The sequence below is a fragment of the Babylonia areolata genome, chromosome 8 (genome assembly GCF_041734735.1).
Source record: "Babylonia areolata isolate BAREFJ2019XMU chromosome 8, ASM4173473v1, whole genome shotgun sequence".
In the NCBI taxonomy this organism is placed as follows: domain Eukaryota; kingdom Metazoa; phylum Mollusca; class Gastropoda; order Neogastropoda; family Buccinidae; genus Babylonia; species Babylonia areolata.
This window is the reverse complement of record NC_134883.1, coordinates 43507219-43530796: the sequence shown is the minus strand read 5'-3', so window position 1 is coordinate 43530796 and position 23578 is coordinate 43507219. Positions and strand designations below refer to the sequence as shown.

Sequence of the window (23578 nt, the reverse complement as noted above, 5' to 3'; positions counted from 1 at the left end):
GCATGCATGTAATGTGTGTGTGTGTGTGTCTTTGTGTGTGCGTGCACACGCGCGCCTGTGCATGTGTTTGTGTGTGTTCTAATTGAACAAGTCTACATCCTGTATTTCAAGTTAATGATCTGATAACTGATAATTTTCCACCTGCCCTTTTACCCAATCCATTCAAAGTGAAACTTGAAAACCGACAACCTACAGCTGTAACTGTCAATCTGTAACTTAGCTGTGATTTGTCCATGGAGCTCAAAACAAAACATAAGTGATAGCCTCTTGTTGGGAAGATTTATGATTTTTTTTTCTGGTCAAGAATCTGAACTGTCATACTGTAGCACGTGTAACCTTTTTTTTTTTTTCTTCTTCTTCTTCTTTTTTAAAAAAAAATTTAAGTACAGGAGGAATTAACAGGAACAGAATTTCAGAAAATCCAGATTGGATAGATATTCCTCTTTTCTTCCCTCTTCCATGGAAAGGCTTAAGAAAATTTTGTGGCCTTAGACTAAATCAAAAAAGTGAAATTTTAAAGAAGAAAAATATAAAAGTACAACATTGATGAAAATTTCTAAATGACAGTTAATAAAATTGTCCTAAACAAACTTTCAGATTCTTAGACACACTAGACACATTACAACTGCATAATCAACTGTATTGTATCTGAATATCACAACTAGTAAACTTCATTTTCATGAATACTGTAAATCATTTTCACAGACAATGAAGACCATCTTGTGAGTGAGTTCATATAATTTCTAACTAATTTATGAATTTCCTTGCAAGTACACCTTTACTTCAAACGTCTTTCTACCACATTTGCAACTGTTAAATGTACCTCTCTTTTCCACAGCTCTACATTTGCATAACCATTCATGGATAGTTTCACTACTGTCATATTTAACTGCATGGTATATATGATCACTAATCATCAGAAGTGTCTAGCTGAATCAATTTGATACTATTCTGAAACATTTCTTTACCATCTATCAAATAATTACTATATGCATGAGCAATTTAAGAAATTATAATAGATAACACTACTACTACTACCACCACCACTGAATTATTTTATGCAGTGCATAATAAATATATACAGAGATTAAAACAAAAATCTAAGATGATGAAACATATCACTGACTCTGATCGCACAATGTGTGTGTATGTACACAACAACAGAGCTATCAACCCTAAAGTAGTCAAGGACTAGATGCAGGAAGTCAAGCATTACACTCCTGAGTATCAATTAAATCCTTGAGAGACACTGAGTCACAGGAAATGAACCATCCACCGACATCTGTTAACATCACACCCATCACATGGTGGAGTGGTGGCCGAGTGGTAATACATCTGCCTGGGAAGCAAGTGAATCCGAAGTGCATGGGATTGAATCCTACCACTCACCTGTATTATCCCCCCTCTCCACAAGACCCTGAGAGATGGTCTGGACACTAGTCATTCAGATGAGACAATATCTTGTGTGCAGAATGCGTTTAGCACATTTAAAAGAATCCATCACATCAAGAGGGTTGTCCCTTGCAAAATTCTTAGGAAAAAAACACATCCACTTTCAAAGGAAAAAGAAATAACACTTACAAACAGAAAAAAAGAAGAAAAGAATGGTGGTGCTGCTTTTTAATGATGCATTGCCACTTGGGGAAAGCAGCCCTAATTTCACACAGAGAAATCTGATGTGACAAAGAGCAATAAGAGGAGCTTTTACCCACAAAGTGTTACTCAGCTGAGATGTGGATTACCTGCTGAGGCCATGGGTTAGAGGTGTTACTGAAGAAGACGGAGCAATAGCAATAGCTGTGTGACAAAGAGCAATTGGAGGAGCTTTACCCACAAAGTGTTACTGTGGTAGAGTTACCTGGTGGGGCCATGGGTAAGTGGTTGTTAGTGAAGGGTCCAACATGCAGGGCCTGCCTCCCTGTCCTCATGCACATGGCGTCGCTGTCAGCAGGCTCAGGGCCGATCCCGGGAGTTGGTCATTGAACCATGATCATGCCCACCACACACAGTACGTGCACCAGCCACTCACTCTCAACACCACACCACACCTCTCTACATGTCACACAAAGCTGGGGTCAAACTCATTTCTCTGTCTGCTGGGCACAGCATGCTGTCAACCATCAAACACCTGGATGTATTAGTGGTAAAAAACAGTGTCACACTACAACTGGCACAGACAGACAGAGAAAGAGAGGAGAGAAAGAGAGAAGTACCAGCAAAGGATTTACTGTGGTGAGTGCTTAAATACACAAATGACAAAAGTACCCCCTTTCCTATGACTACTAGCTGTTTCAACTAACAACCGAGATGTCTTAAAAAAAACACACAAAAAAACCAACTAATTCTATGTTGTGTTTGTATTTGGGTGTGTGTGTGTGTGTTTTTTCCCCGAAACTTTAACTCCCCCCAAAAATTTACTTAAGACACAGTCAATATTTCAAGGGAAAAAAAAAGAAATAATTCCTAATCACTGACTGTTTGTCAGTGAAATTTTATCCATCACAGACACGAAACAAGTGGCATCTACTCTTTGCCATAAAAATATGACAACGTACTTACTGTTCATCTTGCATTCAATAACGTTCACACACAAAAGGAAACAGGGAATTTAGTGCAGAGAGAGCAAATTTGCTGCATTGTGGAGACAAGATTTACACAGTGAAGTGAGCCATGTAAAAAATGTAAAAAATACAGCTTTGCTGGCAAAGATCCAAGAACACAGACAGTGATACAAAGTCATGACATGGAATGCTGGGGTCACCAGAAAGCTCGGCGTTGACACGTAACATGCAGATAAGGAACAGCACGAACATCACCTTCACTTTTGTGGTGTCATTTCACAAATCACACACACACCTTAAACAGTTCTGAACAGGAGGACTGCTGTAAGCTACCAATGAACACATAGCTTTTCTGCACAACTTCTTCATGGAGAGCATACAAACATTCACATGAGTCGCTTTATACACCTAATTTGTTTCTCTCACAAACATTTTCATCAAGCATTTTCTGCCGAGTTGAAAGCTGTCAGCAGACCATAACATGATCAGTGAAAGACTTTGGTATCAGTGAAAGAACACATATTTGTTTATATCTGTTTTCAAGAAGAGGAGGAGGAGAAAAAGCACAGCTCAACAGCAAATTTCAAAGGTCCAGTCCCACAAAGGTGACAAATCAAGATATCCCATTGTTCTGTACACAACACACGACTCAACATCCCCATTTTGCTCTTTGTGAGAAAACCCAGTTCTTTGTCATGCCCAGTGTGAAGGGTTGGAGGAGGAGGACATTTAACGAACAAATCAGTGGATCAAACCATGGTACATGCCTCGTTCTTTGATCATAAATCATTTGTGTCACATTTACAGTCTCGTCAGCACAAACATGATACATGTCTTTATCTGCATGCACACTCACATACATGATTCTATTAGGAATCTGTGCCATGCAGACAGGACATGCAAGACAAATCACCATCACTTGAAACAATATGCTTCATTTAAAAACATCATCCCCTGCAAACCAAGTGCACATTTCACCATGTTAGTGATTCAAAGCATGCTGGTGTTCTTCATTCTCTTTCTTGAATACATGATTACTTTGTTATAAAGAAAATCTACAGGCAGGTGAACAACACTAGCAAAACATATCATCACAAAGCCATATGTCAACTTCTTTGTACTTAAAAATATGAATGCAACAAAACTGAAAACAAAACAAATATCTAACACAACCAGATCACACTCTAGTAGGGAAATACCTGAACAAAGCTCATTCAACTTGACTGCTTAAAAACCTTTTGATGCAAGAAAATGTTTTTTTCACTTCTTGTGTGCATGTGTGTGTGTGTGTGTGTGTGTGTGTGTGTGTGTGTGTGTGTGTGTGTGTGTGTTGGAGGATGTGTGTGCTCATGTGCACACATGCATTATATGTGTGCAGGGCTACAAATAAAAGAGATTTATAAATTTTATGCATTATATGTGTACAGGGCTACAAGTAAAAGAGATTTATAAATGTTATGCATTATATGTGTGCAGGGCTACAAGTAAAAGAGATTTATAAATTTTTACCACATATGTATTTAACAGATGTTTATATGTTTGTGTTCTTCCACATAAAGGGAAAATGGTGATTGGCAAAGAAAGTTGCTAAATAATCAAATAAATAGTCTAAATATGTTTTTTGAACCCTGACAACAGAACAGCATGGCCTGATCAAAAAGGCATGAAACTCAGGAATAAAAACTGACATGGTTGGAGAGGAGACAAAGAAATCTGTTTCATCATCCCTACACAAGAACAAGAACAGGACACAAGCAAGCAAACCAAATCCACGAGGGCAATATACATCCAATGATGTGCTCAAAGATTATCATCCATTTGTCCAGACATTCAACAGATTTGAGAAAACATAACACTGGTCTACAGGATCCTTTCAGTAGCTGATATGCTCTTTTCTACATGTTGTTCTGAAGTCTAGCTCAATTAGCTGATATGCTTTGTTCAGCACATAATGCAGAAAATCTTTTTTCTAAATTTCATGTCAGAATTCACTTGAATCAGATTTAAAACAAAACAAACAAACAAAAAATTGTATCATCACTTAGCAATACTAGTTAAAATTTTCAACAAATTATACAATACCCTAAGGAATCCAGAAAACCTTATCACAACACCTAACGACAATGACAACTTCTGCCAGCAACAAATGTAAAAGACATCCAGCATACTTTATACAAGATGTCATCAACCTTTACTCACTGATAAAATCCACCCAATGCCGAAGACAATGAAATGGGTCAACCAACAATACAGCAATACCTTTCAAGATCATCCAATTCTGACTGACATCAGATCATAACAGTTGATCCCTGACAATATTCTTTTTTGTTTCCGACTTGAGGACACCAAATTCTTGATTCCATTTCTCCAATTTCCTTGGAATACTCATCCCAAAACAGGCTACACTCACAGATTTCTGATGAGAAAACACACACAAACAAAAGCATTAACATATAAGGCTAATCCATAAATATGGTGTAGCTTAAGACTCAATGGAATCCTGTCAAAGTGATCCATTCAAACAGTATTTCATGCAACTGTTTAGTACACATGCAAACGTTGCTGGTCAAGTAATGTTTGTAGAACTTATGCAGGCCTATAAATCTGGAAGCGGTTCTGTCATAGATGATTAGTAGACCTTTCACTTATACAACAGGGACAGTAATCATGTATCAATAATATTTGAACTATCAATGCTGATGCAAAAAGTTGCTCCTTTCCAAAAAAACACCAATGTTTCATACATTCCTCCACAACTGTTTTTAATGCTTGCAAATACAGCCCCTCATCTTATATCCCCACCCTCGACCTTTTCTTTTTCAAGTATTGGCCAGTTTCCAAATGGACTCAATGATATATCTGTCTGCCAAATTTTGCCATTTGTATTTTTTTTTTTTTTCAAACCACTTTTTGCTAGAGCTGAGGTGTTTTTTTTGTTTTTGTTTTTTTTTCTAAGCGATAACAACAACAGTCTGCAACAGAACACCAAGACACAACCGATTCAGGAGACAGACAACGAATGATACAGCTGGTCCTTAAAAGTATAAAGACACCACCCACCACACTTCCTCTACACTGACTGTAATGGGAAAAAATACAACAAAAAAAACAACAACAAAATGTTGCTCAGGCAGAACACAAATAGAAATCAGTAAATAACACAAACACACACACACACACAGACACCAAATTGCCCACAAATTCATGGCACTGTGTACAAAACGTGTCAAAGTGTGTTACGCATCTGTTAAAATCACACTGTGTGCCACACCAGAACCTGCTGGTGTTGTGGACACACACACAGACAGACAGACAGACATACAGATAGTCAGGTAGAGAGAGAAAGAGACAGGAAACATACAATCAAAATACACTGCAAGCATTTCAGCATGCTCCTCCAAACCTGTGCTCCTCACTGACTCCCTGTTCAGGGACAATCAGCACATTCCTGTGTTAGGAGTTAATGAAGCCGTCAGAAAAAGGTCTCACACTTCTTCTACACCTCACCTGTCTCCCGGCAAACATGCGTGATGAGCCAACAATGAAGTGAAATTCTCCTCACAGACAGAAAAAAGAGATTCAGCCACATGCTTCTGAACCTCTCACACACCAAACCTCATCAGTTTTGTTCACAGCTCATATGTCTGTTGGACAACCACTGAAGATGCAATCATGTTTAAAAAACAAAAGAGTTGCAGATCACATTTGGCTGGTGTCTGGAAGTTAAAAACCCATTCAGCTGTCAGTCCTCTCACACACTGGCTGTCTGGCTGTTCTCCATGCAGCGCAAGGCAAAAGACAGGCTTCCATCACACACATGCACGCACACACACAGCTGCTAGCCAGCACTCTTCAAGCAGAGGCAGACCAGTTTCAAGGGGGCAGGCAAGCACAGGAGGGAGGGGAGGGGAGGGAAGGGAAGCCGATGCTATAAGGTGGTGGTGGCCTGTACCACAGGGTCATGGTCAGCGCTGTCCTGGGAGTCTCTAGTGGCCGACTGTTGTAGATGTTGCTGGGCGCCGTAGGGGTGCCGGTGGTGCATACTGCTGCCGTGCTCCCCGCCCCCAGAGTACTGGTTGTAGTCTTTCAGTTCCTCTGCTCGGAAGCCTCCCATGTGCTCGTAGTACTGGGGGCGGGGCTGCTGAGGTTCGTGGTAGGAGCGACGTATCAAGTCGCGAGCTGCCTGGTCCAGCTCCTCAGGCGTCATGTCCGTCGCCTCCTGGATCTCCCTCTGAAGACACTTGGGGTCCACGTAACCATGCAGACCTTCCGCTTGCAGCACCTGCACACAGGGCCACAGGTCTCTACAGTCAGCTTGCTACAGGACACAGGAGGCAACTGCTGTCCTGACTACTGGGCGGCTTCTTCTTCAATTGTGGGCTGCATCTCCCACGTTCACTCATACGTACACGAGTGGGCTTTTACGCATATGATCATTTTTACCCCGCCATACTTTGTTTTGGGGGTGTGCATGCTGGGTATGTTCTTGTTTCCATAACCCACTGAATGCTGACATGATTCCAGGATCTTTAGCATGCCTATTTGATCTTCTGCTTGCATATACACTTGATGGGGGTTCAGGCACAAGCAGGCCTGTACATATGCTGACCTGGGAGATCGGAAAAATCTCCACCCTTTATCCACCAGCCGCCATGACTGAGATTTGAACCCGGGACCATCAGATTAAAAGTCCAATGCTTTAACCACTCAGCTATTGCGTCCGTACCACTACTGGGCTAAAATCTGATTATAGTGTAGAGTGTCTTGCCCAAGTTATGTTCCCATTCTCTTGACCAAGAGAGCTAGAGAACAAATGTGTTAGGACAATCCCCAAAGGCCAGCTAGCCTCCATGGCTGCAGCACTAACAACCAGTGCAATTTTGCCTCTAAGTTGTAGTCCTTAAATGAATTCTCAGTGCAGTGGAGAAACCACTGACTGAACAGGTCTCACTTCGTTGTTGACCCAACTGTTAGCTAGTGTCAGTGCATGACAGTCTACTGTACAACCTGTATCACCATGAAATGGACAATACCTTCACACATCCACTGGGCCATGCACTCATCTTGCTGAATCAGTGTTCATTAAACAAATAACACATGAATCACTTTGAAAAACTATTTTTTATTGCAACTTATACTTGATTAGGCTTACTAAAATGATAAGCAATGTATACTGAATCCTTGCATTATTTCAAATGACACTTTGTGCAGTGCTCAGTGATTTCATAAATTTATTCATATTTTAAAACCTATTCTCTACTTATCCTGCAACATTGTTCACAATTAGTAAATGTTTTATTGTAATGACACGTAAACTGATTCTTGCATAACTGCAAAAAAAAAAAAAAAAAAACAAAAAAAAAATCATTATAATTCTTTTTGGTTTTGTTGCAATTCCCATCCTTACTCTTATCTACGAGTCAGCTTTTATGCTCGAGCAGCCATATTCTATTTTCAACAGTAATCTTACAAATGATGTACAGCACATTTAATGGTGCTGTGTAGTATATGGGTACCTAGATATACATTCATCAGAATCATTATCAATAAATCATTAACTGATCAAGATCAAATAACTTGACAGTGCTGTGACCCACCCTCCGTCTTTATCATCCACTTTCTCTGGCCTTGTATTTGCGGTGTATTTATAAGCTTTGTCTTCCACCCCTCTAGATCAATTATGCATGCGTGTGAATGACTGGTGTGAGAATGCTTTGATTTGTCTCCGCATGATGGTTGTGGTCTTTTTTTTTTCTTTTTTTTTTTTTTTCTTTTTAAATATAGATCAGACTCCCCCTCTACAAATGACAGAATAATCAAAACAATGATTGTGGTTGCCAACGAGGAAGAAGAAGAAGAAGAAGAAGAGTGTTAACGAGAGGAGGGAAACCAAGCGCTCACTTTGGCCACCAGGCTTTCAGCGGAGGACCGACGATGGCGAGCGAGGAGGTTGTGTCGGTACTGTGACTGGACGTGGGGGGGGATAACCAGGGGCCCTCGCTCCGCACTGCGGTGCAGGTGGGTCGACAGGTCCGGCAGGGCCGCGGAGTCACTGTGCCGGTGCTGCATGCGTGGCTCGTCTGTGTCTGCCATCAGACGCATTGTCTATCAATACACCATCAGCTGTCAACACATTGTCTATCAACACATTGTCTATCAATACACCATCAGCTGTCAACACATTGTCTATCAACACACTGTCTATCAATACACCATCAGCTGTCAACACATTGTCTATCAATACACCATCAGCTGTCAACACATTGTCTATCAACACATTGTCTATCAATACACCATCAGCTGTCAACACATTGTCTATCAACACATTGTCTATCAATACACCATCAGCTGTCAACACACTGTCTATCAATACACCATCAGCTGTCAACACAATGTCTATCAATACACCATCAGCTGTCAACACATTGTCTATCAATACACCATCAGCTGTCAACACATTGTCCATCAATACACCATCAGCTGTCAACACACTGTCCATCAATACACCATCAGCTGTCAACACACTGTCTATCAATACACCATCAGCTGTCAACACACTGTCTATCAATACACCATCAGCTGTCAACACACTGTCTATCAATACACCATCAGCTGTCAACACACTGTCTATCAATACACCATCAGCTGTCAACACACTGTCTATCAATACACCATCAGCTGTCAACACACTGTCCATCAATACACCATCAGCTGTCAACACACTGTCTATCAATACACCATCAGCTGTCAACACATTGTCTATCAACACACTGTCTATCAATACACCATCAGCTGTCAACACATTGTCTATCAATACACCATCAGCTGTCAACACATTGTCTATCAATACACCATCAGCTGTCAACACATTGTCCATCAACACACCATCCTCCATCAACACATCAACATGCCATCCTTCATCAACACATTGTCTATCAACAAACCATCATCCACCAACACATCGTCATCCATCAACACACCATCCATCAACACATTGTCTATCAACACACCATGCATCCACACATCAATCCATCAACACACCACCATTATCCACTAACACACCATCCTCCATCAACACACCATCCATCACCTACGCTTCACCACCAACTTCTTAACCAACACAGCTTCATTTCATTGCCTGCTGGCTTCAACAGTACAGTCACTGATACATCAAGTTTTACATCTGCAACAACCAACCAAACCACTTCAACTACAGGAGTCCACTTATCATGAACCATTCTTCAAAAGATGCAATGCATAAAACCCCTTCAGTTCTGTCAATTAATTCAGCTTCAAATCACATAAAATCACCGTACCAGGTGTGCAAATATCATCACAAGAAATCTGAAATACATGCAAATCATGTGCCAATAAAATGACAAGACACATAAAAAAAAATACATCAGCACCACCTCCATGTCCTTTTCTTCTAGCATCCCTGAAATGAAAAAGTCCTTTGGTAATGTTATTAAAAGATCATTCACAAAGATCCCTGCAGATCATTCACAGAGATCCCTGCTCATCATTTTCAAAGACCCAAAAGCATGACCTGTCCATCCATGTGGAGTGATAGCCAAGAGGTAACGCATCCGCCTAGGAAAGTGAGAGAATCTGAGCGCGATGGTTTGAATCACGGCTCAGCCACTGATATTTTCTCCCCCTCCACTAGACCTTGAGTGGTGGTCTGGACACTATCATTTGGATGAGACAATAAACCGAAGTCCTGTGTGCAGCATGCACTTAGCGCACATAAAAAAACCACAGCAACAAAAGGGTTATTCCTGGCAAAATTCTGTAGAAAAATCCACTTTGAAAGGAAAAACAAATAAAACTGCACGCAGGAAAAAATACAGAAAAAAAATGGGTGGCTCTCCTGGGGACAGCAGCCCGAATTTCACACAGAGAAATCCTGTTGTAATAAAAAGAGAAATACAAATACAAATAAAGGCCTGTCTTCTATACACACTGAGACAGGAGAACAACGGCAAAAAGCGTAGACACCATCCTAGCTGCCAGGAGGCTATACACTGGAGGAGACCTTGCACTGCTGCCCAGCCACTTCGGAGAGTTCAGTTTCGTGTCTGAATTAAGTAAAACTTCCTTACAACAACTGCACTGCTTTCAGTTTTCTATTGGTCATAACTCTTCAGATAATCAAACACTTCCACCGAAAAAACACATTACTTTGAAATTTTCATCAGCTGTAATTCCTGAAGGAAAAAAAAAAAACACTCAACATTTACTGAAAACTTAGTGACCGTAGATGTCACAAGAGTTTACTGTGTGAATCCATACTGACAAGTTAGTTATCAATACAATGTCCTGAATTGGTCCATGACAAACAACAGATTATCAAGCTGAACTGATATACTTCTAACTGAGAGGACATTAATGCACATCTTAATGGAAAAAAACCCACCTCTTCTGGAGTCATCTTATCAAGGCATATCATAAATCCTGACAATAATCTTCACTGTTTGTAATAGCTGATGGCAAGACTACAGGATACTCTTTCTCCAGAAGAAGAAATTGGAGATTTGCCAGTATGTGTGAAGAATTGCTACCCAGTTTTGAATATTTACTTTGTAGGTTACTTGGGAACCAAAGCAGCATGTCTTATTAGCTCTTTCCCAAACACCGGTATCTTCTAATGCCTGTGCAAACTCTTTGCAAAGCTACAAAGTACAACATAAAAAATTTAAAAACTTGTCATATACACAGCCTCAAAGTGCAAAATCTTTCCCATTTAGTCAACTTATTTTTAGCAATATTAATACTACTACAGCCTCAAAGGACACATTCTTCAAAGGATACAATCTTTCTCATTCAATCAACTTATCTTTCGCAACATTCATTCCACAACAGCCTCAAAAGACAAAGCTTTCTCATTCAATCAACTTATCTCTAACAGCATTCATACTGTAACAGTCTCACAGGACACAATCTTTCTCATTCAATCAACTTATCTCTAACAGCATTCATACTATAACAGTCTCACAGGACACAATCTTTCTCATTCAATCAACTATCTCCACCAACATTCACACCAGAGATCACAAGCACAGAACCACAAAGCACACCACAATACCAGCTACTACCCACAAACAGCTTGTACAATAGAAAAGACCATATGCCATCAACACCATGCCAAAAAGCAAAGAACTACACTACATATACTGCCACTGCCAACTATAAGATCAGTTACATCATGAATGTAGTGGGGTGAAAGTTCTTCACGTTGTCTATGGATACAGAATTTTATCAGTTCAACAAGACAGACAAGGATTCCAACCCACAGTCAAGTATGATTCCTTCAAAATCAACCACAGAAGTTGCTGAACTCAAAATCAAATACTATCTGGATGGTAAGCTTTAGAGGCAGTGCATCATTTGGAAATCTTCCTATTTATTTACAATTCTTTACCTTCAATGATAAGGACAGCGCTGTTGGTAAAGGGATGTTGGACGTATAGACAGACTTAAGTAAAGGACCCCACATAACAGAATTTTCAGCGAACGAAAAGAGTCTGCTCATAAGAACCAGTATCTGTGTTAAGTAAATGATGTTTCTGAACAGTTCAAACAGACCTTGACTGCTACCAACACTAGTGTTCAATTTTGTCAACATCAAGATTTTCTCTTGAGTGTGTGGGTGTGTACGTGCACGTGTATACTAAGGTGGACTTAGTGAAGCCATGACTGCAACAGCCATTTGCATACACAACCTAAACAAAGCAGGGTGGTAGCCATGGCCCAAGTAGGTACTGTCAGTAGTGAAATGTGCGTTTCTGACCGTAAACATGGGGTCAGTCAGCACATACTTCATAAGCCAGTTATAGCACAAAACAAAACAGCCACTGGAACAACTGAATCAAAAAAGTGAAAGCAATGTGTTCATCTTCATGAGAATGTTAAATTTCAGTATGCTTGGATGTTCAGGCTTTAACTTGCAATGCTTGGCAAGTGTGTTAAACAGTTTGGAATGCAAAATTGCCTGTATAAATCTTGTTGCATCCTGTTGACTGAACACCACTGAAACTGTGTGTGCGTGTGTGCATGCATGTGTTTCCGGTTGTGAATAAAAAATGTCCTAAGAAGTGGAATATTTTGCATTTCAGATATATTTTTCTGCATTTGCTTTTTCTAGTCTGCAAGTTCTCACTTGCATGTGAAATTCAACAAATTTTCAAAGCATGAAATACAAAAAACTGGTCATCCTGATGACTAGACTGAGAATAAGTTCAAGCAACAGCAGATCTCAAAATGTGTAAGAGATGACACACACTTCATCTCCTTATCATCAAAACTTTACTGCCAAAGAGTCACGACTTTATATTCAGTTTCAGTTTCCAAATGAGGCATCACTGCATTCAGACAAATCCATACACACTTCACCAAATCTGTTAGACAGAAGCCTGACCAGCAGCATAACGTTAAGTGCTTAGGCCGGCCTTGGGTGCTTGCATACATATCTGTTTACCAATCAGTGGATTTCTGCAGAATTTTTGCCAGAAGACAACCCTTTTGACGTCATGGGCTCTTTTTCAGTGTACCAAGTGTGTGTTGCACTTAGGACCTTGTTTTATCATCTCATCTGATTGACTAGATGCTCACTTTGATTTTCCAGTCAAACTTGGGAGAAAGGGCGAAAGCGGGAATGAAACTCAGTCCCTTGCAGACACAGTACTGACAGATGAGCATATTACTCATTCTGCCCACAACTTTTGCTCTGCCATATCCATTTGATTTAAAAATAAATGATGTTAATTAAACAAATGACCAAGGATATATCTCAAATGTACTCTTACACTCATCAAATTTTCTGTGTGTTGTCTTTTAACCATGCGTGATTGCTGTTTGTTCAGTGATCTGACAGCAGGGGGCACAAGACAGAATATCGAACCAAGGCAACTGATGTCATCAGAGTTGCCATCATCAAAGATGTCTTTTTTGATACAAATAAATCATGGACTGCACACTGTTTCGCAGAATAATTTGTTTGCATGGATCATGACAGAACCAAACTTTTGCCACATCCACACATGACAGGGTCAAACTTTTGCCAGATTTGCACAGTCTCAAAATTCTTGTCAGTTTGCAATAAGAACCATTAAGAAAGAATGTAACTGCATGGCGCTGTTTTTCTATCTCTTTACTTGCTAGAATGAAATTCCCAATTCATCTTGGTTTTAAGATATATGGAATTAACACTGATCCAGCCAGACCAGTCTGATCCATTTCAGATACCTGTTTCAATTCTCACTGGTACAAAATATCACTTCACACACTCTACAGTATTGTAAGCAATAACAGATTGAGAAGCAAAACGCAGAAATCGAAAAGAACTAAAACAACAACAGCAGCAAAGCTTTCTAAGTTATAAAGGATCCCACGGAGCAGATGGTGAAGCACCAGTATCACCCAAGAAAAATGAAACTGTTCTTGAGAACATACAAAAGACTGAATGACTGATATCATGACATATCTAACAACTGGTGTCATGACAACCTCAGTGGAAGCGCAAACGTCTGCGTTAAGTGATGCCAGCAATCAAAGCACCAAGACCAAAACAAAGGGCCATTCCCAAGTCCAGCATTATCCAAAACTAAAAAAGCCTTTCAAAGAGAGACACTACCAAGCACACAAATCCTCTTCACACCTCAACTATCCTCACACTTCACAATACCAACACCTCCATCAACACACTGATGCAACATAACAACAGACTACACAGTTACACCAGCCATCACCATACATACTAGTATTATCTATTCACAAGAACATCTATTTCAAGTATCAAAAAACACAACCCCAAATTTTTTTTTATCACAATAGTCATATTACAAACAAAGCACACATCTACATCAGCCATCACAATACACTACCAAATATCTACAGACAAGTACATTCCTCACAAGAATAGGGAAAAAACAAACAAACAAAAAAACCCACACCTAATGGAATAGTCACAATCACAAACAAAAGCACGCATCTACTACAGGCATCCTGCTCCTATCTAGCACCAGTGAACACTACTGCAAGACAAAATGCAAGAATCAGAAACAGAGAAGTCAAAACAAGCAGAGAGCATTGAAGCACCAAGGTACAACCAGGCCCACCCTGTCCACACAACCTCCTTTCACACAGCGTCCCACAGACACACAGATCAAGGCTCTGGCCCTCCAAGCAGCAATGGACACAGACACACACATCATGCATGGCACAAACAAGGACCGATGCAGCAGCGGCCAGTCTCCACATACCTCGATGACGGCCTCGCCCCAAATGTTTGAAGAAGTTGACCAATCTACCACCTAGTTGGCAATAAAGGGATTGAACACAGCAAAGTTAGTCCCACACACTGTGCAATGATACAGCACATCAACATCATTGCTGAACAATATAACAGAAATCCAACACAAAAAAAAGTTCAAAATGTAGTATATCTTTCACAAAAATGATCTTCTTCTTCACCATTCGTGGACTGTTAACTCCCACGTTCACTTGTATCTTTAAGTGAGCTTTTAAGTACAATAATTTTCAGCCCATAAGGCGTAACTTTTTTTAAAACTTAAATCTGACCCCTGCATCTTACTGGCTGTATTTGCCCTATCTGTGTGTGAAAACTAAATTCTGAGCACCACATACAACAAACTGAATACATGTATGACGACACTGTTGATCACAGTGAACGCTCACCACCACACTGAAGAGAAACACTAGTCTTACCACTGTACATGTTCACCATCAAATCCAGTTGAAACCAAATTGCATACTACACAAAATTTCAACTGAATGTGATCGCGTTTCGCCCTTAGGCCATGAAAAAAGAGCAGCGTCTGAGTTGATGATATATTTATGGCATGAAAGTAGAGAAATCGGAAGAGAACTGATCGTTTTTCGAAAGCAGAATGCACAGCAAAATGGCAGATGGGACTGAAAGGCAGGGCTAGCAGACTGGATTCGGACTGAACAAGCTAACAAACTGGCACTTTACAACTGTGTACATTCGCCTGAAGGATGCAAAATCATCACAAAAAAAAAAAAAAAAAAAAAAAAAGTATCAAAAAAGAAAAAAGAAGAAAAAAACAGCAGCAGATAACAGAGCAGATTAATGTATTAACAGAGCTGAATCAACATGCAGAAGAAACTGAGTCAGATTACGATCCAGTTTTCCAAAGATGACGTCACAACTTGGAAAACAACATCCAGTTAGCGGAGACAAAAAGAAGGGCTTTCACCTTGAGGCATATGTGTGGCTTATCAGATGTATGCGCCTTATACAAGTTCAAAATAACTTTTTCCTTTAAATTCAAGGGGTGCGCTTTATGCGCTGGAGTGCCTTGTAGGCTGACTATTCTTACCCTAAAATTTTGGCATCCATGCTCTTTTTTCAGGGAGGAGCAGGTTTCCTGATTTGGCCAAAGACATAGAAGGAAATGAATTCCTTTCCTTTCAATCTGAGGGTCCCAGATTCGAATCTCGGTAACGGCGCCTGGTGGGTAAAGGGTGGAGATTTTTCAAATCTCCAAAATAAAAAAAATATGCAGACCTGCTTGTGCCTGAACCCCCTTTGTATGTAGTATACGCAAGCAGAAGATCAAATATGCACGTTAAAGATCCTGTAATCCAAGTCAAGGTTTGGTGGGTTATGGAAACAAGAACATGCCCAGCATGCACAGCCTGAAAACAGAGTAAGGGTGCCTACATGGCGGGGTAAAAACAGTCCTACACGTACAAAACTCACTCATGTACATACAGTTAATGTTGCAGCCCATGAACTAAAATGAAGGAGAAGAAAGAGATGAAGAACTCCATTCCAGCACAGCGTGTTCCAGTCATTCTCACTAGACGTCGGCTCTGTCAGAGAGTGCTCAGCCAGCTTACAGTAAGGAGTGAAAGGGGAAAAGTGCCATGAGGAGGACACGCCTTCAGCCAGAACAAAACTGAAGTCTATGACAAAAAGAACGAGGTCAAGGCAATGGAAATAACACTGCTTTTTCTTCAGCTCCTCCACAGCCTCCAGTTTGGGCTGAACCATGTTTGAAACAATGACAACACATAGGAGTGTATGCGCGAGAATGTGTGTGTTTTTGTAGATGTGTGCGTATTTTCTCTTTTTTTTCTGTTGTTTCTTGTTTGTTTGGGGTTTTTCAGCCAATTAAGAAAGCCTCGTGTTAGTGCTATAAAAAAAAAAAGTATAAAAAAAAAGAAAAGAAAACCCCCCAGAAAACCTGTGCTCCACTTGCATGCAACTGAGGCCACACAAAAATAGAAGAAGAAAAAGAATGTGGAGTTCAAACTGTAGAAAGCTACAGAGTTGTCCAATACTCATCTACAGTTTCATTAACTATGACAAGAGTTGTCATCCTTGTGTGTATATGCAAACATATTTTTGGTTAGAAAATTAAGGAGATGAACTCTGCTATCATAAAAATTATTCTGAAGAAAAACAAACACACACACACAAAGACACAAGAAAATACAAGTTCCCTGAAATCAGATGAACTCAAGACACCACAGAAATTATTCTGAAGAAAAAAGAAAACATACACGCACACACACACACACATGCACCCCCCACACCCCCCCAAAAAACCCCAACAACAAGACCAAACAAAAACCACCAAGCCACATCCCTATACAGTGCAGTGGGCAGCAGGACCCAAGAGTGCCGTGCCACACCAACCAACCAACCAACCAAGCTAGCAATGAAGTGAGGAGGCCACTGACCTGGAGACAGGGAGGCCTCAGGCCCCCCAGACACCCCGGGTGACCCAGGGGGGGTACGCACAGCGTTGCCCACACTGACCGGACGGGGCTGTCCGCTCGCTGTCAGGCGGCTTGCAGGCAAACCCTGCACACATCGCGGTGTCACACATATTGTGTTGTGTTGTGTAGCTTTACATTGTATTGTATTGTATTGTATTCCACTGCCTTGCATTGTGTTGTGTTGTATTGTATTGTATTGTATTCAACTGCCTTGCATTATGCTGTGTTGCGTTGGGTTGCGTTGCGTTGTATTGTATTGTATTCAACTGACAACTGCCTTGCATTATGCTGTGTTGTGTTGCGTTGTATTGCATTGTATTGTATTCCACTGCCTTGTCACAACAGATTTATTTCTATGAAATTCAGACTTCTCTCCTCACAGACCACTACATGCTTTGCTTTTTTGTCTGTTTGTTTGTTTGACTTTGTTCTTCTGTCTTCATCAAAGTGGATTTTTCAATATATAACTTCACCAAGGACAACACTTTTGTTTCCTTGGGTTCTTCATCAGTACACTAAGTGCCTGGTGCACATGGGACCTTGGTTTATCGTCTCGTCAAAAGTACTCAACGCTCAGTTTGATTTTCCAGTCAAACTTGGGAGAACGGGCCAGCTGGGATTCCAACCCAGACCTTCACTGACACTGTATTGGCAGATATAATGATGACATGATGATTAAACTTTGATGACGACACTACAATTTAATGACATGACAGCACTACAACATGACAGCACTTAAATGACATGGTAACAGCTCTTTATTGACATGACAGCGCTTTAATGATGACACAACATTTTAATGACATAACACTTCAGTGATTGCATGACAACAGCACTTTAATGATGACATAATCATAGCACTTTAATGATGACAGCGCTAAGATAATGAGGACATGAAGACAACACTTTAATGATGACATGAAGACAACACCTTAATGATGACATGAAGACAACACCTTACATGAAGACAACACCTTAATGATGACATGAAGGCAACACCTACACCTTAATGATGACATGAAGGCAACACCTTAATGATGACATGAAGGCAACACCTACACCTTAATGATGACATGAAGGCAACACCTTAATGATGACATGAAGGCAACACCTTACATGAAGGCAACACCTTAATGATGACATGAAGGCAACACCTTAATGATGACATGAAGGCAACACCTTAATGATGACATGAAGGCAACACTTTAACAATGACAGCACTTTGATGACATGACAATAGTACTATAATGACAACATAACTTTAATAATGATATGACAACAGCACTTAAACGAAGACATAACAACAGCACTTTAATGATGACGACAGCATTTAATGACACCACAATGACAGCACTTTCAACCGTTTCAGATGAAGGGCCCTGATCGGGGCCTTAGATAGTTTTGAATTTTTGGAGTGGCACCTACATTGCATAATGATGTTATAAGCAAAGAATATCTTAACTAACCTTTCCACTCTCAACTGCAATCAATAAATGCAGTGTGTTACTGTGCCCATGAGCAGGAGAGATATTTTCATGGAGACTGGTTCACGTGAACAGTGCACGTCTAGCAATGGTGTCTGACCCCAGTTTTGTCTCAAGCACAAGACAGACAATAGAATTAGATGAAGGGGCCCTATCGTGGCTATATTACGTTCAAAGTTAATCTGTTTCAAACTCTTTGTGCTTTCCTGGATTCCATTTACAAGTCATCAGTGTGTGCAAATTTCAAACAAAAAACATGGATACTTTCATCATCTCACTGTATGATACCATAAGAAGGGTGGAAGTAATATATTCTGTTCCCAACTAACTTGTTATGTTACTGATCAGTCTGGAAAGTTTTCAGTTCATAAATTCTAACATTTGTTTCTTGGCAATTTTATTTCTTACCCATGCAAATGGGTTGTCTGTGGGGAAAGTCAAGGGAGCCAACTGGCAGTACTAAGTGAGTTGATGATGACACGACAGCAGCACTTTAACGATGACAGCACTTTCACGATGACATGACAGCAGTACTTTAACGATGACAACACTTTCACAATGACATGACAGCAACACTAACGATGACAACACTTTCACAATGACACGACAGCAGCACTTTAACGATGACAACACTTTCACAATGACATGACAGCAACACTAACGATGACAGCACTTTCACGATGACATGACAGCAGTACTTTAACAATGACAGCACTTTCGAGATGACACGACAGCAGCACTTTAACAATGACAGCACTTTCACGATGACATGACAGCAGCACTTTAACGATGACAGCACTTTCACGATGACATGACAGCAACACTAACGATGACAGCACTTTCACGATGACATGACAGCAGCACTTTAAAAACGACAGCACTTTCACGATGACATGACAGCAGCACTTCAGTGATGCAACGTATGTGGTTTACCTGACTGTGGGTCAGCATCAGAGGCTGCCCCCCTCCTCTGCGCATCAGAGGGTTTTCGTCGGACTCCTGCTTGCCGATGCAGGCCAGTTTGAAGGAGTGGCCCTTGCGGCTCAGCTTGCGTGCCGGGGTGGGAGGGGTTCGATCCCGCTCAAAGTCACTGTCCTCTTGAGGAAGGCTGAAGAAAAAAAACCAAAAAAACAAAAAACCCACTGTGTCACAAACAACTCACACTCAATTAACACACGTCAGTTTCAACAGGCTAGATTTACTTCAGTTTCACATGTCAGAATTACATTGTCAAAACAAAAACCTCACCCACAGTGACATGGATATCAATAATAACAGGCTAAAAAAACAAAGAAAAAGTAACACTTCTGATAAATACAGATGTCAATGTGACAAGCTATATCAAATCCCCCCCCCCTAAACCCACCACCACCTCAGCCAAAAAACCTAACTTATCTAAATAAATAAAGATATAAGTGCAAAAGCTAGATTAAATGAATAAACAAATAAACCAACTCACTCTCAATAAATATATATGTCTATTTTACTGGCTGAAATGAAAGAAATAATTGAATGTTATCAAAAAAGAAAAAAACATTCTACCTGACACTCAATAAATATAGATGCCAATGCAACAGGCAAGAATTACATTAATTTCTTAAAACCCAGCTCTCGAGAAATTACATGTCAATTCAACAAGCTAAAATTGAACAAATAAAACAATAAGGAAACTCATACTCATTTTAACAAGCTAGAATTTAAAAAAAATTAATTTTCATCAAAAAATCCCAAACAAACTCACAACTGATAAACTTCAATTTAAAGGCTTAAATAAAGGATGTTACAAAAACACCTGAACAACTCACTCACAATGTACCTAGAAGTCAATGAATGGTGGGATTATCTAAAAATAAGGATGTATTTTGACTGTGTTTTGAAGTTTTTTCCCTTCCTTTTACTCTTTTTCGCTTCTTTAGCTTTATTCCCCTCTTTAGGGCGAGGGCTGATGTAAAAAAAAAAAAAAAAAGAAAAAAAAAGAAAAGAAAAAAAAAAGCATGTTACTTGCTTATCTATTACCCTCGATGATAAAGATTTTGTCTTGTCTTCAAACTGGCCAGAAATAAGCACACGCCAAGCACTCACTCTCGATAGACATAGATGCCATGTTTCTTGTCCTGGTCGACAGGCCCCGGGTGGACCAGGCTGTTGGGAATGATGGAGTCTGCAGGGGGATGTGCGGGGGAGGAGGGGACGGGCGTGCGACTGAACACCTCCTCCTCCTCCTCTTCAGAACCTTCTCCTTCCTCCCCTCTTGACCCCACCTCCTCGGCCTCCTCCTCCTCCTCCTCTTCCTCCTCCTCCGGCTCATCTTCAACGTCTTCCGGTTCTGATTCTTCATGGGCGGAGACAGCCCGGGAGGTGGGACGCTCTTCTTCATCACCAGATCTCACACTGTGAGAAATGAGTCAGCTCAGTTACACTCGAAAACACTCTTAAGAGATACATATGCATGATCTGAGAGATTGAAAAAAAAAAAAAAGGGTAACAGCTGCTCAATCCTTGTTACTGATTTAAATTTGGGCATATATGAAATAGAAAAAAACAACAAAAGAAATGATGTAAAGTCCTGAATGGTTATGCATGAGACAACAGCCATTCCTTTCTTACTGGAATGGCTAACAAAAAGAATCAGCATGTTTTGAAAACCACTAATTCATCAATATATGAGGCTCAACACAGATAACACCACTAATTCATGAATATACAGGGCTCAGCAAACAATGATGGCTAATAATGTAAAATGTCTGTGCCTTTCAATAAACTAATAACACATACAAACTTATGCTTATTACACCTAGTACGACTGGGTCATTACACATCAGTCTTTTATAAAGGACTATGCCTCTCTAACAAGCAGGCAAGACTGCACTGGCTCTTGATGCTTCAGCCTTGGGGGCTAGTTGGCCTTTGGTAACCATCCCAGTGCCAACTGTCCTAAAGCCTTCTTGCCCAAGAGAGTGAGAGTTAACTTGGGCAAGACTCTTTCCACTATAATCAAATTCTAGTTCAGACAGTTGGGACAGAAGTTGCCTCCTCTCCTGATGTGATGCTCATTGTCGGATATGACTATCATACGACCGGAAAATACACATAAATGTAAGGACACTACATCTAGTGTGACTGGTAACATCAATAAACTATTACTATATAATAGCACACAAAAACGTATTCATATATCAAACCTGGTATGACTGGGTATATTGATAAATAACACGTAAACTCACAGAAACCACACCTGGTATGACTGGGTACACTGATAAATAACACACATCAATGTATAGATATCACACCTGGTATGACTGGGTTAATTGTTAATTGTTGCTTATAGTCCAGCTGACTGCACAGGGCCATGTCAGGACTGTCAGATCATACAAATGCTCAACCTCGTCAACAAAAAACTGTCACATACACACACAAGAAAACCTGTAAGATAAACACAGTTCATGACACACAATTCAAACCATTTAGCTCCTTATGGCAAATAAGATTAGGCCGTGCAGAGGACGCCAGATTACAAAAAAAATGGCAAATAAAAAAGGAAAAAATTATTTCAAAGCCAAACAAAAAATACATTTAAAAAGCCAACACTGTCAAATAACACTGCAGAATGGACAGCTAGTGCCCATCCCAGTGTTTACAATTTCACTAACTTATCATGAGCAAAACAGCACAGACAGTACATCATAAGACTGTGGAAAAGAGAAAAAACTGTCAAGGCTCGCTTGAAAAAAGAAAGTGGAATAGACTGGGATGGCAGAAAAAGGAGACAACAGTGAAGGAAGAAAAAAAGCAGAAAGAAAGAGACGGTAGAAAAGAGGAAATTTCTAGTACAGGATTTCCAGAAGGCAGGGATGCTATTTATACTAAACGACCTCCAGCAACCCCATGGGGTAGTATGACTGGGTACACTGACGAACAACACACACAGACTCACAGACACCACACCTGGTATGACTAGGACGACGAGAGCCATCACCCTGGGGCACCACCAGGGAGGGCCGCGGTGACGGGTTGCGGCTGGAGCTGAGGATCAAACCCGGCCTGTCCCCGGCCGCCAGGTGATTGCAGGACGCCGCTCCACCAATGGTTCCATTGACAGTCTGGGTCTGCAGCAGCTTGGCGGTGGCAGCGCTGATGGTGGAGACGGGGTCGTACTGTGTCTTGTCCCCACCGGTGGAGTTGCCGTGCAGGGACTGGGTGCGGTTCAGGAAGGGCAGGATGGGGCGCACGCCCGTCAGGGTGCTGACCACGCTGCCGAACAGCGTGTGGTTCCTCTGCAACATTCAGAGGAAGATGGCAGAATGGTTAAGATGCTCAAGCTACCAATATAGACAGGTGTGGGTTTGAATCCCACTCTCTCGCCCTTTCTCCCAAGTTTGACTGGAAAATCAAACTGAGCACCGTGTCTTTCCGAATGAGACGATAAACCAAGGTCCCATGTGCAGCACGCACTTGGCGCACTGAAAAAGAACCTATGGCAACAAGAGCATTGTCCTCTGGCAAGATTGTGCAAAAAGAAATCCATGATGCCAGGTACACAAATATATAAGCTGTCAGGCATCTGCCATCTGCCTAGCAGATGTGGTGTAGCATATATGGATTTGTCCGAGTGCCTTTGTGACGCCTCCCTGACAAACTTAAAGTGAAACTGCAACATTCACCACAGCACACACACATGCATGCACATGCACTCATGTGCACATACGTATGCATACGCACGCACAGCATCAGTATCCACACTGTACTTCCAGTGCTGAAGGA

The 23578-nt window shown here is 40.8% G+C and overlaps 1 protein-coding gene across 3 annotated transcripts in view; it reads right to left on the bottom strand.

Moving 5' to 3' along the window:
• LOC143284841 (muscle calcium channel subunit alpha-1-like) overlaps window positions 1–23578 on the bottom strand; it is a 127870-nt gene that overhangs the window by 5622 nt on the left and 98670 nt on the right. For 2 of the 3 annotated variants that reach the window (XM_076591910.1, XM_076591911.1), the window contains exons 39-45: window positions 22763–23091; window positions 20900–21208; window positions 19751–19925; window positions 17295–17418; window positions 14825–14875; window positions 8463–8647; window positions 6514–6843 (exon numbers count right to left, since the gene is read on the bottom strand). In XM_076591910.1, the coding sequence (XP_076448025.1) occupies window positions 6514–6843; window positions 8463–8647; window positions 14825–14875; window positions 17295–17418; window positions 19751–19925; window positions 20900–21208; window positions 22763–23091 (1503 nt within the window). The remainder of the gene's footprint in view (window positions 1–6513; window positions 6844–8462; window positions 8648–14824; window positions 14876–17294; window positions 17419–19750; window positions 19926–20899; window positions 21209–22762; window positions 23092–23578) is intronic. The other variant, XM_076591912.1, reaches the window with a different exon arrangement.